At 37.1% G+C, this 22,411-nt stretch overlaps 1 protein-coding gene across 1 annotated transcript in view; it reads right to left on the reverse strand.

The window, feature by feature from the left end:
• The window catches only part of RB1CC1 (RB1 inducible coiled-coil 1), a 73,734-nt gene that overhangs the window by 18,834 nt on the left and 32,489 nt on the right, over positions 1-22,411 (reverse strand). Inside the window, exons 10-16 of the mRNA XM_007952203.2 lie at positions 22,182-22,243; positions 19,710-19,813; positions 19,165-19,291; positions 17,180-19,077; positions 3,408-3,573; positions 623-731; positions 275-515 (exon numbers count right to left, since the gene is read on the reverse strand). Of these exons, the coding sequence (XP_007950394.1) occupies positions 275-515; positions 623-731; positions 3,408-3,573; positions 17,180-19,077; positions 19,165-19,291; positions 19,710-19,813; positions 22,182-22,243 (2,707 nt within the window). The remainder of the gene's footprint in view (positions 1-274; positions 516-622; positions 732-3,407; positions 3,574-17,179; positions 19,078-19,164; positions 19,292-19,709; positions 19,814-22,181; positions 22,244-22,411) is intronic.

Here is a 22,411-nt window from a genome sequence, read left to right on the forward strand (position 1 = left end):
GGTTCAATATGAGTTGCAGACAACTTGACGGCACATAACAACAACATGTGTAAATTAAACATTCTCCAAGGGCCTCATATGGGGGGGACACAATCAGCAACGTTAAAATGATCTGTTATATTCATAGTTTCAAGAGTTGTAATGGCACGACTTTTAGACAAAAACACTGGACAACCAGCAATGTTAAATATTTTCCATGTGCATAACTATAGCTTAAAGAATTCTTACTGGTAACTTAAAAGCCTTTGGTAGTATTTAAGGTAGGCATACTTACTGTACTGACATCATGCTTGTCTCCATTGCTGAATCCAATCTCCCTTCCTCTGCAGTTTCCACAGCAGATCTCTCTGTTTCACCAGGGAGGTCAGGTGCACAAGCTCCATAAAGTTCTGAGGCTGCAGCTACATAAGGTGAAGGAACAAAGCTGCTACTACGCAACTTACTGACTTCTTCTTCAAGTTTTTTCTTTTCCTCAAGCAAACGAGCTCGATCTTCAGAAAGTGACTCTATCAAGTCTGAGGGTCCCAAAATTGAAATAAGCAGTATATAATGATAAATCATTTCAAATAAATATGGATCTTTAAGTTTAAAAAGGAATTAAAATGGTTAAAACAGTACAAACCTTTATCTCGCTCTTGTTGCTGCATTGTACTTTTCAACTTATCACTTAGATCATTTATTATGCTCTCTTTTCTCATTTTCTCTCTTGTTAAAACAGTGTTAAAATTGGTCTGGAACAACAGAATAACAACTACTAAAATTATCTGCATGCACTTAGCACATAGGGCTAGGAAAATAAACCTCCAAATACTTATATGTAATCATGTATGGAGAAGAAATAATGAGACTTAAGAATGATAATTATTTTCAAATAAAAATGGTAAGTTATAATTTAATACTAAGTTATGATACTATGTTGTTCTTATGTGCCGTCGAGTCGGACCCGACTCATGGCGACCCCTCCTTGGGTTGCCGAGGCAGTATCACTACCAAAGTAGATTGCCCCATCTTCCTTCCGAGGAGTGGCCAGTGGGTTTGAACCACCAGCCTTCTGGTTAGCAGTCAAGTGCCTTAGGCACTATGCTACCAGAGCTCCCTATGATACTACAGTAAAGATTGTATTTTACTGGCTCCATATTTAATATCTTGGAAATGGATTGTATTTTTCCATTAATGTTCAATTATTCATTGTCAGAAGAAAAGTATCAGCAAATAATTCTGAAATTTTGGGGAAAGAAGTAAAATGATCCTCTAGTTAAAGATGTTGTTGTATACTTTTCTTTGGGTAATCTTCCTACCTCTGGAATCTTTTTTTCTTTAAATTCTTCATTAACACACTACATTTTAGAGCAGACTTCATTCCATGTCCTTCTCTTTTTTGGATCTTAGCAATGGCTACTACACCTCAGATTTATATTGACTTCTTATTCAACTTTTATAAACTTCCCCACTGCAGGAATCTCATGAATCAATCTGGCAATTCTAACTGTAAACTTTCTTTAATAAAGATGACTAATATAAAGGTCGGCAGTTCAAACCCACCAGCCACTCTGCGGACAAAGATGACAAAGACTGCTTCCACAAAGATTACAGCCTTGAAAACCCTATGGGGCAGTTCTACTCTGTCAAGTTGTAACTTGATGGCAATGGGTTTTAATCTAAAAAATTTAACTGGCAATATTTGCATTAAGAATATCTGATTGAAATGAAATAGCAATAATCACTGACAAAAATTATCTAAATTGACTTTTCCCATTTTCTACTCAGCATTTTCCACTAAAAAGAAGTTTAAGAATTAGTCCCATTCACCATCAGAATGTTCTATGGTTCTTAAAGGAACAAATAACCTTAACAAGGCCAAAAACAGAGAGACTAAACGGGAAAACAGCATAGCACTTTTAAATAGAAATTTAACTAATTCTTTGTAATACATCTAGGTGGAAAGGCGACACAAGAAGATCGTCTCAGAAAGAAAACTGATTATATAGCTTTGCACAGAGTTTTTATTCTTATATAAAAAAAAAAAACAACCCTCACCGCCATCAAGTTGATTCCAACTCACAGTGACTCCCACTGGGTTTTCAAGGCTGTATATCTATACATAAAAAAACTGCCTCATCTTTTGTCCATGCAGTAGCTTAGCTGGTGGGTTCAAACCACCAACCTTTTGGTTAACAACCAAATGCCTTAACTATTACACCACCAGAGCTCCTTTGTTCATAGAAAATTTATTGATATTTTGTAAAAGTTTATTAACCACTTTGTTAATTTTCATTGTTTCTATAATACGAGATGGACTCTGGAGAACACTACCACAATTTATAATAGGTACAATGGAAAGAACAGCTAATTAAGAAAAAAATAGGTTCAAGTAGTCACCTGTATAAAAAATTAAACCCACTGACATCAAGTTGATTCCAAGTCATAGTGACTCTATATAGAACTGCCTCGTAGGATTTCCAAAACTGTAAGACTGCCTCATCTTTCTCCCACAGTAGCTGGTGGGTTCAAACTGTTGACCATTTAGTTAGCAGCTGTATGCTTTAACCAATGCACCACCAGAACTCCTTACAAATTATCGTTTTAACCTTCGCTGTTACTATACACACTTATTATTTAAAACTGGAAGGTTATCTTAGAAATCACCTCTTCTAATCTTATTTGCAAAACATTAAAAGAGCCCTTGAGATATGAAGAACTCAAGATACTAGTCAATTTTATATTTTGTTTCAGTCTATTCAGTTAATTCTCAACTTAATTCTAGAAATCTAAATGTGTAGGAGACAAGAGTGAGATTATATAAAATAAATTTTTTAGAAAGCATCCACAAATTCAGATTATTAAAAATAGAAACAAGTCATTAATGAACTCTTTTTAACAATTCTTACATAAAACAGTTGGTTTCTTAAACCTCCATGTGCCCTGCCCCAGCACCCTGAACACATTTCCTTAGCTTCCACGACATTACGCTTTTTACTTTTCTGGAAGCTCTTTCTCATTCTCCTTTCACAGGATCTAAAGGTTCTACACTAGGGTTTTTATTTTTTTACTGTACCCTGATTTACAATTTTTTAATTCTAAAATGACATTAATTTAATCATCACTTTTTAGGAAAAGGAAAAATACTAAATATATGTACTAGTATTAAATACATGTAACAATTAGATACATACAATATTATCCCTGTCCTGAATACTAACAGCCATCAATCTGTGCCCACAGCTGCTAGTCCTTAAGTCCCTGCCCCTTAACTGTCTCCACAATGCAGTGAGTGATCTTCTAATGATGTCACCTTTAATCTCTCAACTGCTATTACTACATCGAAGTTAAGATAAATCCTCAGCTACACAATTCATATTTGTTCATTTATGAATACCATCCTTAAACCTCAAATAAGGGGAACACACCTGTTGTTCAGCAATCAGAGATGTTCTAACATTTTGCATTTCTTCGTTCTTTCTTTTTTCTTGCTCTTCAAGTTGTTCTAGAAACTTAGCTTTTTCTTCCTGAAGCTTTTCTTGAAGTTCAGAAACTAAATTTGAAGACTCTTCTCTGGCAGATTCAATGGCCGGACTTGAAAATATAATATTACAAGCTTTATACAAGTAATCACAATATGTTGTTGTTGTTGTTATGTGCCGTCGAGTCGGCCCCGACTCATAGCGACCCCTCCTTGGGTTTCCGAGGCAGTATCACTACGGAAGTAGGATTGCCCAACCTTCCTTCCGAGGAGTGGCTGGTGGGTTTGAACTGCCAGCTGTCTGGTTAGCAGGCATGTGTCTTAGCCACTATGCTACCAGAGCTCCCAAATCACAATATAGTAGATATTATATTTAATTTACATCAGAAAGAATCTTACTTATATGTAACAATGGTTAATTGATGTTAAAGATATTTGTACCAAAGAAAGGAAAACAAGTACAAGGGAAAAGTTTAAAATAGATTATATGGTCTCTGTAATGTAAATTTATCTCATTTACATTAGATAAATTCAACTAATTTATTTCTGTCAGCAATTGATAATGCTTTCAATATAAAATCAATATTCCTCCTCAAATCAATCTAGCTTTTAATTTCTTTTGCTATTCCTATAACCATATATGACCATTAAGAGGAAAATGAAACACATTCCTTAAGATTAAGTATGTTTAAAGGTTTTGACTTCTTTTGTTAACTAACGAATAATACAAAGCTATAGCTGAACTTTACTGCTTACTATTGGATTCATATTAATTTCCCTCAAAACTTGGTAACACCTTAGGAGTGGCTGACAAAGCCTGAGAGATGAGTAGACGACAAGCAAAGAAGACAAGAAGTGTTGCTGATTTTTGTTTTTAATGTTTGCTATCGATACTTAGGGTGCTCTGGTAGCATAGTGCCTAAGGCACTTGAATGCTAACCAGAAGTGGTTCAAACCCACCAGCCACTCCTTGGAAGGAAGGTTGGGCAATCCTACTTCTGCAGTGATACTGCCTCGGAAACCCAAGGAGGGGTCGCTATGAGTCAGAGCTGACTCAAAGGCACATAACAACATCATCAATAATTGTAAATCTTAACTTTTGACTTAATCTCATCAAAGATGTTAAAATATGCTAAAGCCAGAAATTAGGAGTTCTCAGACTATTCTGATCACTAAGTGAGCCACCTGTTTAAATGTGAGCCACCTCTTTAAATGTGTTTTTATTTAAATTTTAAACCATATTTTAATGTTTTTGGAATCAGATCCCATTTTACAATTAATGTGAATATTTAAAATATTTGCTTTATTTATTCTCTTTATAATTCCTTAATTTACAAAACTGTAATATGAGGGTTAAAAAAAATAAAGCACAAAACAGTTGCTGTCAATTTTGACTCATAGCCACTCCACATTTGTACAAGTAGAACTACGCTCCACAGAACATTCATGGCTGCGATCTTTTGGAAGCAGACCATCAGGCCTTTCTTCTGAGGTGTTTCTGGGTTGACTGGAACTGCCAACCTTCTGGCTAGTAGTAAAGTGCTTAACCATTTTTTTCCCCACCCATAATATACTGATACTATGTTAACTGATCATACTTGGAATTGTAAGTAATTATGTTCTTTATTCACAGTTCCAAATTTACTGACAAAATCTACCAATTCATATAAAATTGTCCTGTTTCCTTCCTAAGGGATGGCTTTAAATGGCCAAACCCTGAAAATGCAATTTGGTTTTCATTTGTTCCTTCCATGCCTGTCTGAGAAATAACTTACATCTCTGAGTTAAGTACATACACCTTGCTTAGTTTCCAAAAAGAGCGGACTGAGGAAAACCTTATTCGATAACAAAATTAACTGTAAAGACAAAAGGAAGAACCTGTTTTCATAGCTTATATTTTGGGGCTGGAGAAGGGAGTATTAAAGTTGAAGCTTAGAGCTTTGCTTGAAAACTGACAGGTTGCATAGATCAAAGTATTAAGAAACTAGGTTACTGACAATAAAGTACTCAGGAAAAAACTCAATGACCCTATGGGACAGAACAGAACTGCTGCATATAGTTTTCAATGCTATAATCTTAATGGAAACTGACTTCCATATCCTTCTCCCAGAGTGGCAGAGGGATTCAACCTGCTGACCTTTCCTTTAGTAGCTGAGCACTTAACCACTGCACCATCAGGGCTCCTAAACTAGGTATAGGGCTTAATACCTTGTGTAATTATCCAGAGTTTGTGTGAAATGAAGGGAAAAAAACAAACCCAGGCTTCACGCAGGTAGAAAACAAAGCAGAATAATATGGAATGAGTTTGAAGGAGGAGGGAATGAGATCATATGCAGTAAAGATTTTGGATTTTCTAAGTACAACATGAAGAAGTCATTTAAGAATTTTGTCTAGAGACAATGACAGTCTGAATTTATGTTTTCAAGATCTTACTGTGAGAAAGGAAATTGCTAAGAATGTTACAGCTGCTAAGAATGGTATTACAGTATATTAACAGAGAAGAGGTGTTGGAGAAGAGGTTTCAACACCTCACAGGATGCTGAAAAATGCATGGTCTTTTCTCCTGAGGAGCCACTGTTTGGTTCAAACTGCAGACCTTTTGGTTAGCTGACAAGGGCCTAATCATCATGCCAACAGGACTCCTAAAAATATATTAGGGAGAATGAAACAGTGTGGTTCAAATTGTGATAGTTTTCCTCACACAAGAATAGACAAAGCACCAATGTCTCTGTGAACACGCAACAATATCCAGAATAAGTAGGTTGGATAGTTAGTACTGGGTATTTTCTGACATGTAAGGTAAAAACGACTTTGACAATAAAAGCAAAGTTTTTGACATGAATAACAATCAATACTTATGCTGCATTGGGGACAGGAGTTTCCTGTGAACAAGTTGGCTGAAAGTACATACTACTATCATTTTGTTTGAGGTTCCCACAGAAAATGTTCTATGTTAACTGCCTGCCATGTTATTCTGTTTTATTACACATTACCAAAGACCCAGATGGCTCCAGTTATCGGGGGAAATGGATCCTAGCAATGGCTAAAACACTTAATGGCTAAAATATGTTTTATTTTTAAATCAGCACCACTGCCTTGCCCCGGTGGTGTCTGATTAAGTGCTTGGTGGCTAACTGAAAGGTCAGTGGTTGAAAGCAACCAGCAGTTCTGTGGGAAGATGATGTGGCAGTCTAATTCTGCGAAGATTTACAGTTTTGGAAATGTTACTGGGGCAATTCTACTCTGTCCTATAGGATTGCCGTGAGTCTGGATCAACTCAATGCCAGCTGGTTTCATTTTGGTTGGTCTTGCTTTCTTTGGAGAGCAGGGAATTGTGGTGGTGGTAAGGGGAGCAGAAAGAAAACTGTATCACAATAATTTAGTTTTAAAAAATTTGATCTAGCAAAGCTATCACAGAAAGCTAATAAATTTATCAATAAAGGTTGCCCCCTCCTCAAAAGAATCCAGAAACTTACATAATCCTATCTTTGCATATACTAATTTAACATTCTAAAGAGGTCTGTAAAAGTCAAGGAAACAGACATCCAAGCATACCTTGTTCTATTGTGCTTTATTTTACTATACTTCACAATACTGCCTCTTCTACAAATTGAAGATTTGTGTAACCTTGCATTGAACAAGTCTATCAGCCCTATTTTTCCACCAGTACATGCACACTTCATGCCTCTGTGCCACCTTTTGGTAATTTTCACAATATTTTAAACATTTTCATAATGCTACTGCACACTTACCAGACTATGGTTTAGTGTAAACATAACTTCCATGCGCACTGGAAAACCAAAATAAATGTCTTGCTTTACTGCACTAGTCTGGAACCAAACCCACAATCTCAGAGGTTTGTTTGTATTTGCTGTTTCATATTATTACACAGAATATGAAAGGAAGCATCTACACAGGATGACAGTCCTACCTCTGCATTAATTAGCATGTGCTAATAAAAGGTTCTACTATATCAGTTATTTTGAGTAGCTAGAAAATGTACATGAAATATCAGCTAGGTTGTCATGATACTTGAACTTTTTCCTATTATCAACTATATCAGATGTGGGCTTAGTAAATAATTAATGTTTACTGTGTTTATTTTGTCGAGATTCAAAAATAGGACATTAAAATTACAAAATTAAATTAAATTACTCCCTTATTCCAGTTCCACATCATTTCCTTGGAAACACAAGATAAGAGAGTAGTCCTATATCCAGGCACATGCCACACACACACACACACACACACCAGACTCATTTTTCAGGCACATGCCACACACACACACACACACACACACCAGGCTCATTTTCTTCATACACAACTGTATGAGAACACTCTTTCACCTACTGTTTCAAAAATAATATATACTAATGACTTCATTTATAGGAAAAAAAAATCTTAATTTTGTACTTCCTTAACCCCAAGGAGATTGAAGAGCTATTTCCATATTAGTCATTGATAGTTCTTTGACCTGTCCATATTCTTTGCCCATTTTTTTTAAAACAGTTTTACTAAGATATAATTTAAATGCTATTTAAACTGTGTATTTCAATGGCTGTCAGTATATTAAGGGCTGTGCAACCATCACCACAAGCAATTTTATAACTCCTAGTCACTATGCCAGAGAAAGATCCGTCAGTGTGCTTCTGTAAAGATTACAGCATTGGAAACGCTATGGTCAGTTCTATTCTGCCAGTAGGGTCACTACTATGAGTTAGAACTGGCTATGCAGCAATGGGTTGAGCTGGATTTTGGTTTTGTTTGAGGCAGTCACCCTTCTATAGAAACTGATCCTTATCAACAACCTTCCCTATCATATTTTATTACCTTCAAGCTCATTAATACTTTTAAGCCCCACTATCCCAGCAGAAAGGAGCTCTGGTGACACAGTGCCTAAGGCATTTGACTGCTAATCAGAAAGTTGGTGGTTGAAACTCCCCAGCCACTCCTTGGAAAGAAGATGGGGCAATCTACTTCTGTAAAGATTTACTGCTTCAGAATCCAGTGGGGATCTCTATGAGTCAGAATCAACTTGTGGCAGTGGGTTTTTTGTTTTTTAATCCCAGAGCAGTTAAAAATCTAACCAAAGAGCAATGAAAAATTAATTATAGAATAAATTTAAATAATACATTAATTTTGATTAACTTGTTTTAGCAGAAATATGGAAATATTATGGAAAATGATCTGACATGATTGCATCCAAAAAGGACAAACATAATGCTGAATCAAGATAATCATATGGGTGTACTGAACAGAGCCTCTAGCTTCAATCTTTGCTAGGTTGATCATCTGAAGCCTGGAGCTAATGGCAAACATTAAGATGCCAAGATGAAGATACACTATCTACATCAGAGGTAGACAAATGGTGGCCCATGGACCAGATCCAACCTGCTATCTATTTTTATAATTACAGTTGCACTGGAACCTAGACACACCCATTCACTCAATTATCTGATTGCTTTCTTGCTACACGACAGAGCTCAGTAGCTTGGACAGAGACCATTTTGTCTGCAAAGTCTAAAAGATTAATTAACTGACCCTCTAAGTTCTCTAGATTAATGATACTCAAAGTGTGATCTGCAAAACGATGGGGGTTGGCCAAGGCACTATCAGTGGGTCAGTTAAGATCAGAAGATATTTGTGTTTTTAACCTTATTGACATGTGCCCTGATGGTAAAACTGTTGGAACCTTAACATGAATTAAAACATTAGCACCAAATTGTACCTGTAGTTATTGTATTCTTCATCGTATGGCAAAGTTTATTTTGTTTTTTCCCAAGGCAGTTTCATTTTGAATGTCCTTGCTGAAGCAGAATAGATTATTAATTTTATTAAATATTGACCCTTGAGCACATATTTGTTTAACAGTTTGTGTGATAAAATGGGAATTACACATAAAGCACTTCCCTGCTCATTGAAATATGACGGCTGTCTCATGGAAAAGCACTTTAAAATTAAGCCGTGTGCTGACATTTTGTTGTTGTTGTTATGTGCTGTGGAGTCGGACCAGACTCATAGCGACCCCTCCTTGGGTTTCTGAGGCAGTATCACTACGGAAGTAGATTGTCCCATCTTCCTTCCGAGGAATGGCTGGTGGGTGTGCTGACATAGTTACTCGTTTTCAAAGCGTATCATTTTTACTTGAAAAAAAATATGGCAATCTACAATTATACAGATTTGGATTTTTGCAAACATTTTCTCAAAACTTATTGAAATAAGTCTGTCACACTTCAACAAAAACTGACAATTTGTTACCAGTGACAAATTTTAAGTCTTTAAAGAAAATTTAAAATTATATAAAATTTCTATCATCCTATACAAGGTTAACACCATGCAAATACTTAAGATATAAGATTGATGGTTATACTAATAAATTTCTCTTTTTTATATTATCAATAACATGTATTAACCAGGCTATTACAAGAACCAGGCTTACTGGTCTGAGAGAGCCTGGTGAGACCCCCAAGACCATGGCCACTAGTTACCTTCCAGCCCTCGAACTGAATTCACTCCTATGGCTTCTAGCCGAACAAAAGACAGGCACATAGGGTGAATATTTAGCGTAGTGCCTAAGACACTTGACTGGTAACCAAAAGGCTGGCGGTTCAAGCCCACCAGCCACTCCTCGGGAGGAAGGTTGGGCAACATACTTCTGTAGTGATATTGCCTGGGAAACTCAAGGAGGGGGTCACTAAGCTGGGTCTGACTTGATGGCACAAAACAATTTACACCAGGTAGATATTTAGGACAATCAATCAATCATCGGAGAGCAGAAGGGCAGTATTTGCACAGGGACTTAGCTCAGAGGGCAGGAATGCATAGAAAAAAAGGGCACAGGGAAGAGGTAACTACAGGGAGGAAGGGGAAGAGAGCTGTTACAGTGTGGGGACTGCAGTCAATGTCATGAAACAAAATGTCTTATGAACTACTGTATGGAAAATGAATTTGCTCTGTAAACTTTCACCCAAATCACAATAAAAATTAAAATAATAATTATGTATGTGTGTATGTATATATATGTTATTGTTGTTGTTATGTGCCATTGAGTCTAACCTGACTCATAGCGACTCCTCCTTGGGTTTCCGAGGCAATATCACTACGGAAGTAGATTGCCCCATCTTCCTTCCGAGGAGTGGCTGGTGGGTTTGAACTGCCAGCCTTCTGGTTAGCAGTCAAGTGCCTTAGGCACTACACTACCAGAGCTCCCATATAGGTGATAATATTTTCTGAGCCAGTTTTTTATTTAGCTGAAAGGTGACTTCAGCGTCAGTTTTGGTTTAAGGTTTGAAAAGTATTTGGGGGCAGTAGTCTTAGGGAGTCCTGCATTCTCAAACACTCCAATAGAGTTCTGTTCCACATTTGTCATTCTATTAGAGTGGCCTGGATTAGAAAAGTTAGTAGTGGTAGCTAGGCACTATCTATTTCTTCTGGTCCCCTTTGTGTTTTAAAAGGAGAGATGGGGATTTATTTGTGGGGTAAAAGACCCACCGAGTGCTTCCACCTGCCTGCCAGTAGTCTCCTGTTGCAACAAGTGGCTTTAGCATCCACTGTCTAATAGTCCCCACTGTTAACCTGGAAAATGGCCACAAATCCCTTTGGTAGTGTAGTAGGTTCCTTTCTCAGGAACCAAGACTCTCTTTGGATAGGTTTGATTTGTAAATAGGTCTGGGAATTGGGTGAAGAATTGTGATTCTCTAGATTTAAATCTGGTAGCATAGTGGCTAAGGGGTCGAGTCTGACTCAACAGCACATAACAACAACAACAAAGTACTGTGCTCCTTTAAAAATTCACTCATGTGAGACAAAATGATAAAAAATTACTTAGCAAAGATCAAAGGATAAGGGGCCAGGGAAATTAGATAAATGGAAAGGGAACAACCAGAATGGAAATTCTGGAAAACATCACTGAATGACTTGGTGGGAACTGTTGAATGGGAATCTAATTTAAATCGTCACTGAAAATACAGTAAAATAATATTAGGGAGAGAGATTTCTATTACATTACCATTAAAATTGAATGTGTCTCTTATCCTGAAGACATATCATTCTAGAAACTTGTTGTTGTTGTTGTTACGTGCCGACGAGTCGGCCCGACTCATAGCAACCCTTCCTTGGGTTTCCAAGGCGGTATCACTATAGAAGTAGGATTGCCCAACCTTCCTTCCGAGGAGTGGCTGGTGGGTCTGAATCTCCAGCCTTCTGGTTAGCAGTCAAGTGCCTTAGGCACTATGCTACCAGAGCTCCTATTTTAGAGACTAGCAATCAATTATCAGACATTTAGTCAGGCAGTGATTCTAACTGCCTGGCCATTTTCCAGGTTAACAGTGGGGACTATTAGACAACGGATGTCTTCAAGTATCTCTGAGCTAAAAGTCCCCTGCTACCTGACATGAAGCTATTGCTCTTGTCAATTTTTTCCCTTTATTCCTGTTAATACTGACCAGGAATTGGTGAACCTGCTGCCATCGGGTCATCTCCAACTCCAGCAACCCTTTAGGGCAGAGTAGAATTGTCCCATAGGGTTTCGGAGGCTGGGCCTAGGCTGCCTCATCTTTCTCCTGCACAGTGTCTGGTAAGTTTGAATAATAGACCTCTCTGTTAACATTAACAAAAAGATTACACCACCAGAGCTCATTTTTAAAGTAAAAATTTTACAGTAAAAATTTTAGGGTAAGTCAGAGGGTTTCTATTGCAATTACTCAACTCTATCCACAGCAGTCATAAACAAAACATGTATGAATGGGCATGACTGTGCTCCAGTAATGCTTAATTTACAAAAATAGGCCATAGGCTGGATTCCCACAGGCCACAGTTTACTAAGTCCCTGGTACAGACTACCAAAAGCAGTTTGCTTTTATACACAGGGACAGTTAAGGACCTTTGTCTATTTGAGTCCTCCAGTCCTGCTAAAAACTAGTTGGCAAAAGTGTTGATCCTTATTCCCAGAATTGATAGTAATAACCTGCTTGGACCTAATGAATACAAATTAGCAAATACTTGAGCAAGATGCATGCTAAAGGGAAGGCAAAAAAGCCCATGAAAATTCAGGGGTGTACCAGCAGAGGGGCCGATACATGTCAGATGTCTCCTTTAAGCACATGTGGGCATGCTGCTCTAGTCCATTTGCTTCAAAGGCTCCCTTTTCTTGATTAGGGCACAGAGCAAAAAAGGTAACTTGCAAAAGTTATGTGTAAGCTTCCCTGCCACTTGGGCCACACTTCCCAGCAGATCTGGTGGTGCCCACAGAGTCTGTAGCAAAAATGGATGTAGTACGCAGTTTTGGAAAGTCCTATGGAGAATCACCATGGAGAATCCTTAGGATTTGAGTAGGTAACTATTTTCCTCTTGTAAAGTGGCTTATAGGAGCTCTGAAGGCGTAATGCCCAAGGCATCTGACTACTAACCAGAAGGCTAACGGTTCAAACCCACCAGCCACTCCAAAGAAGGAAAGCTGGGCAATCTACTTCTGTAGTGATACTGCCTCAGAAACCGAAGGAGGAGTTGCTATGAGTCGGATCTGACTTGACGGCAGTTTTTTTTTAATGGCTTATGGTTTGTCATTGTACAAATTCAAAAGGTTGACAATACAATACTAGTTACCTTTCATACTGTTTGACCTATCCAGCCATGAAGTTGGGTGTGCACAGCATTACCTGTCATCAGGTGAAAATAATCTATATGCAAATGAGGTCAAACAAGTCCTAAAGACACTTATTCAAATCCCCATTGTACCTATAGCTATATTATCTCCCTTCTCTCTATCCACAACTCTGATGTTTATTATAAGGGAAAAATAATGTTTCCCCTGGTTTACTGCTGATAATGCACAATGTGCTGGTACTATTCAAAAGCACAACTGAAACAAAGCTCTACTGAGAGGGTTGGCTGTGAAGAACAGTAGTGAAGGAGAATCTACCCAGTGGTGATGTCAAGCAAAGAAAAGAAAAGTAAAAATGGCTATGGCTACAGATATATACTGATTCATGAAGATTAGCTAAAGACTTGATTGAATGGTCAGACTTGGAAGATACTTGATTGAAAACTAGTTATGGAAAGAGAATCTGGGTGACCTCTTGAAATGGAAATAAAATGTGAAAATGTCCCATTTTAGAGGATCATCTCAGTAACTATATAACCAAGGTGAATTATTCTGTAAATATCTTTCAACCTATTTACCCTACACCTGTAGGGTAAATGTCCATGGAGGCAGGAAATCCATGCATAACATGGACCCAATACATGGATTTCCACACATCAAGCTGATCTGGCAATCACCACTACTGATTGCATAGCTAACACTGAGCCCCCAATCTGCAGTGTTTCCTGGGGAGAATGGCCAGCCACTCATCTATCATGAAAGAACCACTTCGAACATGAAAGGGACAGCAATGTATCTTTAGAAGATATCCTCCATATGAATTTACCTTCCATGTCCATAATATTTCTGCCAAACTGCTATTGTTGTTGTTGTTGTTATGTGCCGTCGAGTCGGCCCCGACTCATAGCGACCCCTCCTTGGGTTTCCGAGGCAGTATCACTACGGAAGTAGGATTGCCCAACCTTCCTTCCGAGGAGTGGCTGGTGGGTTTGAACTGCCAGCCGTCTGGTTAGCAGGCAAGTGTCTTAGCCACTATGCTACCAGAGCTCCCAAACTGCTATTAGAAAACAAACAAACAAAAAAAACCCCACAAACACTGCCCTCAAGTAATTTCCAACTTATAGTGACCCATACTTGGGATTCCGAGGCGGTATCCCTACGGAAGTAGATTGCCCAATCTTCCTAAGAGTGGCTGGTGGGTTTGAACCACCAGCCTTCTGGTTAGCAGTCAAATGCCTTAGGCACTACACCAGAGCTTCTTAGCGACCTTACAAAGACCTTACTCACTGCTAAATTATTCCATTAGAATTGCTTCTGATCAAGGGAATTCATTTCACAGTGAAAGAAATAAAACACTCATGCCCATGGGAAGTCACTGCTCTTACCAAATAAGCCAGTTCCTAAAGTAGGTGGACCAATCTACTGAATACACAATCTACTGAATACACAGTGCCATTTGAGTGTCATCACATATGGCTAAGATAATGTCCTAAACAATACAACAGATGATCTGAACCTGAGACTGCTATTTGTACTTTCTCCCATTGTTAAATACATAGTGTGTGAATCAAAGACTGTGGAGTAACTTCTCTATTACCGTAACAAGTAGTTAGCAAAAATTTTGCTTCTGTCTACCAACTATGGGCTACACAACTTAGAAAGCTGTTTTAGTTCCCCCCAAAATAATTATCTTACCAGAAGACACAACCAGAGTTCCAATAAATTGGAAGGTAAAACTACCTAAGGTCCATCGTGCCACTAAACCAACAGGCAAAGGAGGAGGGCGTGATACAAGATGAAGTGACTGAACCTACTTATCAATGGGAAAAAGGATGCTCCTATGTGATGAGGGTAGGAAAGAATGTAACTGGAACTCATGAGCCTTTTTTGGGTGTCTCTTGGCACTGCCACGTCTAGGTGTAAAAGTTAAGAAAAACTATAGCAATTATAGACAAGAAGGATGATTAATGCAGTCTACTGAGAAACAAAGGTTTGAGCCATATCTATCATGTAAAACACTAGAATCGGGTATGAGGTATTGCTTAAGGCAAAAGATGCTAACAAGTCAATTCCAACTCACAGTGACCTTACAGGACAGAGTAAAACTGACCCACAGTTTCCAAGACTGTAAATTTTTACAGAAGCACAGTGCCTCATCTTTCACTGGCAGTGTGGCTGACAGATTCACAACACCAACTTTCTGGTTAGCAGCCTAATACTTAAACCACAGCACCATCAGGGCTCCTTGGAATGGGTGAAAGCAAGCTCTAAATATCTACTACAGTTATAAAGCTAGTTACAGAAATAAACACACCAGCAATCAAGCCCATACATGTTAATCAGTTTTTTCTCTTTATCCTTTTATATTCCTCTGGTACAAAATAATAGGTATGATAATGGTAATTAATCCTGTATTTAGCATTTAATCTGCAGAATATCAAAAAGTGATTATGACTGAACAGAAAGAGGAATGAACACCAGAATGTTCACTCTAGGATGAATGGCTAAAGTGACACAAGTTTTGAGTCTTACCTTTTAAAGGGAGGGTGATATGAAATATATGAACTGTTTCATGTTAGAAAGAAACATGGTATTTTAAGTGTCTTTATTTGGAAGTTAAATATGGGTAAAAAGAAAATATATAGGAATGCTGGTTGAAAAGTAGGTGTACAGGGCTGTGTTGTCTGTTGCCACCTTGGCATTGCCCTCATCATTTTTCTAAGATCTTATTATCTGCCTTGCAACACTGAGACTGTACACTTCCCAGAATCCCTTGTAGAGTTCCAGATTCAAGTCCACAAATGAAAAGAATATGAATTAGGTTTGGAAGGTGGAAAAGAAACACAGGCTTATTCTCCAGAGGTGCTTGCAGACAGATAAAGTTTCACAGTAGTTTCCTCCCAAGCAACTGAGCATTATTCATTTTGCTGCTGCAGACTGTGGCAGATCATTGGACCTTTTAAGAGATTCTTGAGGACTGTAGCAGCTTCCCAGGAAGGCTTTGAGAACTATCAGCTTCAGAGTGTGCTTCCCCTCTGTTTTCCTCATATTTCATTCAGAGCATTCCTGGCCTTCAGCAGGGCCTTTGCTCCCCAGTTCTGTACTCAAGCATGCCAGCCCAGATTCCTGTATTAAACCCTCTAGTCTCCCCAGAATACATAAAACGTTTGTCTCCAACAAAAGTGGAGGCTTAACTGCTCACTCATTTAAGAATGTAACGCAGCAGGGAGTCAATCACAAGAGACTAAAATGCGTTAAAGCAAGAACAGAGGTTAAAATATGACCTGTATATGCCTATAAAGATAGTCTGTTGGAAAAATCAATGATAGAATTAACTGCTATAGTGATTATGTCTAAAAACCCCTCAATAAGTTTTTAAGAACAGAAATACTAAAGACCATTTTCTCTGATCAAAATGCAATGATCAGGCAATAATGAAAGGCACTCCCCCAAAATAAAAACCTATCAAATTCAGAATTTAAAAATGTCATCATTTTAACCACAGAGGAAATAACTGAAATTGTAATAAAGAAACTAACAATGATGAAAATCCAATCTAAGACTTAGACCTTGCTAAATAAATAACAGCTTAGAGGAAAATTGTAGCCTTTAATGTGTTGTTGTTGTTGTTGTTATTTGCCGTCGAGTTGGCCCCGACTCATAGCGACCCATCCTTGGGTTTCTGAGGCAGTATCACTACGGAAGTAGGATTGCCCAACCTTCCTTCCGAGGAGTGGCTGGTGGGTTTGAACCGCCAGCCTTCTGGTTAGCATTCATGTGCCTTAGGCACTATGCCTTTAATGTACACATACTAATTTAAAGAAATACCAGTCAGCTACTTTCACCAGAAGAACTTAGAAAAAATCTGAAAATAAAGCAAAAGGAAGCAGAAATTAAAAAAGAGAAAAATCTTCTAAAGAGTATTTCAAAATTTCAAAGTATTTTCTCTCAAAATACTTAATACACGTAAAAAGCTACTACTGAATTTATGTAGGCTTCCTAAAATTCACTTAAGTTAAATGAATAAATCAAGGAACAATAATTACACATACACAATTAAAATCTGATTTTTCAACATACTAATTTCATAATTACAGACTATAAAACTTATTTCTTACCTTTTTGCTAACTGAGTTTCAAGATACTGAACTTTTTCTAGTAACTCTTTCTCAACAGCATCTCTCTCCATTTTAAATTCTTTGAGAACACTCTGAATGGCTTCTTCCTTTTCACAATTAAGCTTCTGAATTAACTTTTCTCTGTCTTGGTCCTGGGTCATGACCAATTTTTCTTTGTCTTTCTCAAGTTTATGGATAATAGTTTCATATTTTTCTTCTTGTTGGATCATTTCTTCATCTTTTTGTTTTTTAAGAGTACTCAATTCTGACTCCAATTTATTCTGAAGTTCAACTATCTGATCTTTCAGTTTTTTTTCTATTTCAAATGCTTGATGATGCAAAGATGTTACTTGATTTAACTCAGATTTAAGCATATTTGATTCCTCTTCATGTCTACTAATTAACTCTGAAATACACTGATCTTTTTCAATTGTCATTAAAGTTTTTAGCTCTGCTAAGCCTACCTGATAATTATCATTATTATCCTGAATTTTTTGGTTTAACTTACTTATCTCTAGTCTCAAATGTTCTGTCTCTTTTTCAAGAAGGAATTTTAAGGTCTCCTTCTGCTGGGCTTTGCTTTCTTCCAGCAAAAGTTTTATTTCGTCAGTTTCTGCTTCCTTCAATGCAAGCTCAACCTCTAATTTGCATCTCATGTCAGACAAATCAGAAACCTTGAGTTTTAGTTCCTGTAGCTGTTGTTCTTTTTCCTGGACAATTGTTGCATGAGACTCTTGCATCTGATTAATTCTGTGTTGATTTTCCTCTTTTAACTTCTCCAAAGAAACTTGGTGCTCTGTTACAACTTTCTCAAACTCTTGTGTATGCCTGACTTGCAGTGTGTCTTCTAATTCCTTAAGGTGACTTTGTTCTAAACACTGAAGTTCTGCTCTTAATAACTCTATCTTCTCATCATTTTCAACATGGAGCTTTTTTAAGTCACCTAGCACTACTGCTTGGGACTCTTTCAGTTCTTTAATTTCACAATTTTGAGTGTGCATTATGTTTTCCATCTCTAACAGCTTCTGATCCTTTTCGTTCTGCAAGGAGATGACAGCTTCTTTTTCATGTTTAACCAAGGCAAATTCATTATCTTTATTTTGCAAAACCTCTTCAAGACATACTAGGTCGATTTTCAATTTTTTAATTTTGTTTTCATTTTCTGCACTCTCCTTTGTTAGTGCATCAAGCTTACCTTCATATTCATTTTTTAAAGTCTGTAATTCTTTCTGATGTTTTTCTTGTAGTGTTATTTCCAGAGAACATTTTACTCTTTCAATAATGTTTCTTATTTCCACCGCTGTACATTTTAAAGAATTTGAGAAATCACACTGTTCTTTCTGAACAAACGTTCTGAAGTGGCAAAGGTCTTTCTTGATCGTTTGTATATTGAAGTGAGAGTTTTGGGCAACAACTCTACATTTTTCCAATTGGACATTGGAAGCAAGATCTCCCAAATCCTCTTTACCACAAATATTTGTATCCTGCATACGTCTGCTATCTATTGCATTGATAACTGATGAATAAAGTGATTCCACCATCATTTCTGGGCTGTGTGGATCACTTATAGGATTAGGAGATGATAAATTTTCTTCTATCACAAACTCATTCACAGCAGACATAAAATCTGATTCAGGGCTTTCTGCTAATGAATCTAAATCTAAGGAACCTTGGTCAAGAGTTTGTTCTATGTTTGGATGAGGGATAGTTTCAAAATCAAATGTATGTGCGTCAATGCTATCTGGAGATAATTCTTCTAAGGGACATACTGCAGGACATAAGGGATCCTGAACAGTGAGTGGAGGAGGAGTTCTCGGTGAGGTAGTAGTTGTAATTCCTGTTGCACTTTCTATCCTTGGTGATGAAGCAGACTGTGGGGATGCCTGGCTCTCTGAGGTCTGGAAAACAGAGAAGAAGGCTTAGAGAGCTTCAGAAACACCTGTTTATACTAATAAAAAGAACTGTTTGAAAAGAAATGAATTTGCCTTTTGTTCACTCAGAAGATCTGTAATAGTCTGCGACATTTCATCCAAACTTTGTGCTGCTTTTACCAAATTATGTAAAGCAAGAACATGCTGGTGTAGAGGTTCAAAATCACAAAGTAAGGGAACCCTGAAACAGAATGTAATCAAATGAGATTGATTTCTTAATGAAAAAACAGATGATAATCAAGTTACAGAAACTAAGTATCTCAATTATTTGTCTCAAATAACTAGAGCATTATTAGGAATATTTTAACAAATCTGAGCTATAAATGATAAAATGATAAATTAGAAATCTCCCACAATATACACAATATGAAATAATAACTACTACTACCAAAAAAAAAGAAAAAAGAAATGAAAAGCATAATTTTATTCTACTTTATCTTCTTTTTATGATCAATGTTTCTGTTTCCCAGAAATTTCCTAAAGCAGTCATATGAGATCCTATGGTAAAATATTTTGTTATTCTGGCACCTCTTAGAGTGCTGGTGCTACTTTCCACACCTCCACAAAAATGAAAACATTTACTGATACTAGACATTTACCTGAGGAATGGCTGAACTTCTGAAGGACAAAATGATTGCAGAAATTGTAAATCTTTTAATGAAATATCTGGAAGTTCACAGTCAAACTTTCGAGGCTTTTGAGTCTATACAAATAAAATAATCCATCAAAAAACATTAAAGGACAAAAATTTCAGTAATTTAATATTTAACCAAATGCAATACAACAAACTGAATTTACATATATATATAAACTCAATTTGTTGTACTGCATTTGGTTATATATATACATATATAGGAGCTCTGGTGGCTTAGTGCCTAAGGCAGCTGACTACTAACCAGAAGGCTGGAGGTTCAAACCCACCAGTCACTCCTTGGAAGGACGGTTGGGCAATCTACCGTCATAGTGATACTGCCTTGGAAACCCAAGGAGGGCTCGCTATGAGTCAGATTCGACTCGCTGGCAGTGAGGTTTTTTTTTTTATATATATATACATATAAATGCTTCATAAGATCCAATCGTATTTAAGAAATAATAAGATAGCTCAGTACTATTCAATAAAGATATGGTATAGTATTTTTCTGAATCTTTAATAACTATACCATTAGTTATTGGTTATCAATTGATTTTTCTTTTCCTCTTCTCCGCTTTCACCATGTTTTTATCGTAATTCTAGTATTCCCATCAACATTAAATGAAGCTATTTTTTTCACTAGTATATAGGCTAATTTTACCATGACCGATGTAATATGTTCATGAAGATTTATCCAGCCCCAAATCTATTCTCGGAAGGAAGACTGGGCAATCTACTTCCGTAAAGATATCATCTCAGAAACAGGGTTGCCATGAGTCAAATCAATTTGATAGCAGTAAGTTTGGTCTTTTTTTTTTTTTTAAATCTACTCTTATCATCTGTTAGCATGCCTTGCTGCTATAAACCAAAACCAAACTCACTGCCATCAACTCAATTCCTATTCACAAGAACCCTATAGGACAGAATACAACTATTTCATAGGGTTTACAAGAATAATCACAGAAGTAGATTGCCACATCTTTCTCCCATGGAGAACCACCAATCTTCCAGTTAGAAGTTGAGTATTTTAAACACTGTGCTAGCAGGGCTCCTCTTATTGCTGTAAGACAGTAAAAATATTCTTTGTCTATATTATACTTTTTTCTTGTCTTTTCCTTTATAAGTCTGTATTTTCAAAAATATAAATTACTAGTCAATTTCAGGTTCTTTGAAAACTATTAACTGGTAAATCCCACCATCCCTTCCTTTGTAACACTGTCAATAATTGCAAATTTTTAAACAGCTTCAATTACTTTACTTATTACTCAGACTTAGCTGTGTCAAGATGCTCTTTAAAAAAAAAAAAAGATTCATAGCAAAGGAGTATAGGAACTTCTGCCCCTTCTTAGGTAACAGCCCTCAGATAAGGCTGGTTTAGAAATATACTTGTTTCTTATTATCATAGTTCTTATTATCATAGTTAAATTCCAATGAACACTAGTGAAGAGCCATCCTACTCTTATTTGTCAAAACATGAAAGGAAGGAGGAAAAAACTACAAAACAGAACAAAAGTGCTGTTCCTACCATTCCAAAGAATATAGCAAGAGGTCTCCTCCTGTTATTAAGAGACAAAATTATGACTATCTTAAAACCTCATGTCAACTGACTTTTAAAGCCAAAAGCGTTTTTTATGTTAATTAAAACTCCTGATAAATGACTGTACTTCACTTCAGGGGTTGGGGGGGATGGTTAAAAAACACCCAGTTTAATTGTTTCACATCCTATTTTGGCAAGTAGTGATTAGGATCTTAAAAGCTTGCAAGCAGACATCTAGATGCAACGATGGGTCCCACCTCATCCACAGCAAAGAAGAATGAAGAAAACCAAAGACACATGGGACAATTAGTCCAAGGCACTGGTACCTCATGTGATCCTCAGCCTATATGACTATGAGACCAGAAGAACTAGATAGTGCCTGCCTACCACTGTCAACAACTCAGGGGGGGAATCTATGTAGAAGATCCTGGATAGAGTGGGAGAACAATGTGGAATGAAACTCAGAATCATTTAAAAATAAAGGGGACCAGGTTTCCTGGTCTGATAGAGCCTGGTGGAACCCTGGAGACTATGTTCCTTAGTTGCCCTTCAGGTCTGGAACTGAACACACTCCTGTGGCTTCTAGCCAAACAAAAGACAGGCATATGAGCTGAACATTTACATTAGGAAGATACACTCCTTGGAGAGATTAATCATGAGGAGAACAAAAGGGCTGTGCATGCACAGGGTGACAGCTTAGGGGGCAGGAAGGGTGCATGGGAGGAAGGACACAGGGAAGACGTAACTATGTGGGAGATTGCAGTCAATGTCATGAGACAAAGTGTACGTGAATTGCTGTGTGGAAAATGAATTGCTCTGTAAACTTTTACCCAAATCACAATAAAAATTAAAAAAAAAAAAAAAAAAAAACAGTTTAATTAAGGTTAGAAAATAAATACATACACAAAAGGAAGGGGGCCAGGAGTCCAGTCCCCTAAACAGACGATTTCTTAAGAAAGACTTCCCTGCGTAAAGAAAGTAACAATATGGTTATATCAGAATGTTTTAAGAAAAAAAAAAAAGAAAGAAAATTTAACTCTGGATTTTAAAATATTAAGTTAATATATGATCAGGTTGCATATTTAAAATATAATAACAGATTCAACTCTACAGACTTTAAAGGAATTTAAAGG

The sequence above is a fragment of the Orycteropus afer genome, unplaced genomic scaffold (assembly GCF_000298275.1).
Source record: "Orycteropus afer afer isolate SDZICR_OR568_19922 unplaced genomic scaffold, OryAfe1.0 scaffold00329, whole genome shotgun sequence".
NCBI classification, from domain to species: Eukaryota; Metazoa; Chordata; class Mammalia; order Tubulidentata; family Orycteropodidae; genus Orycteropus; species Orycteropus afer.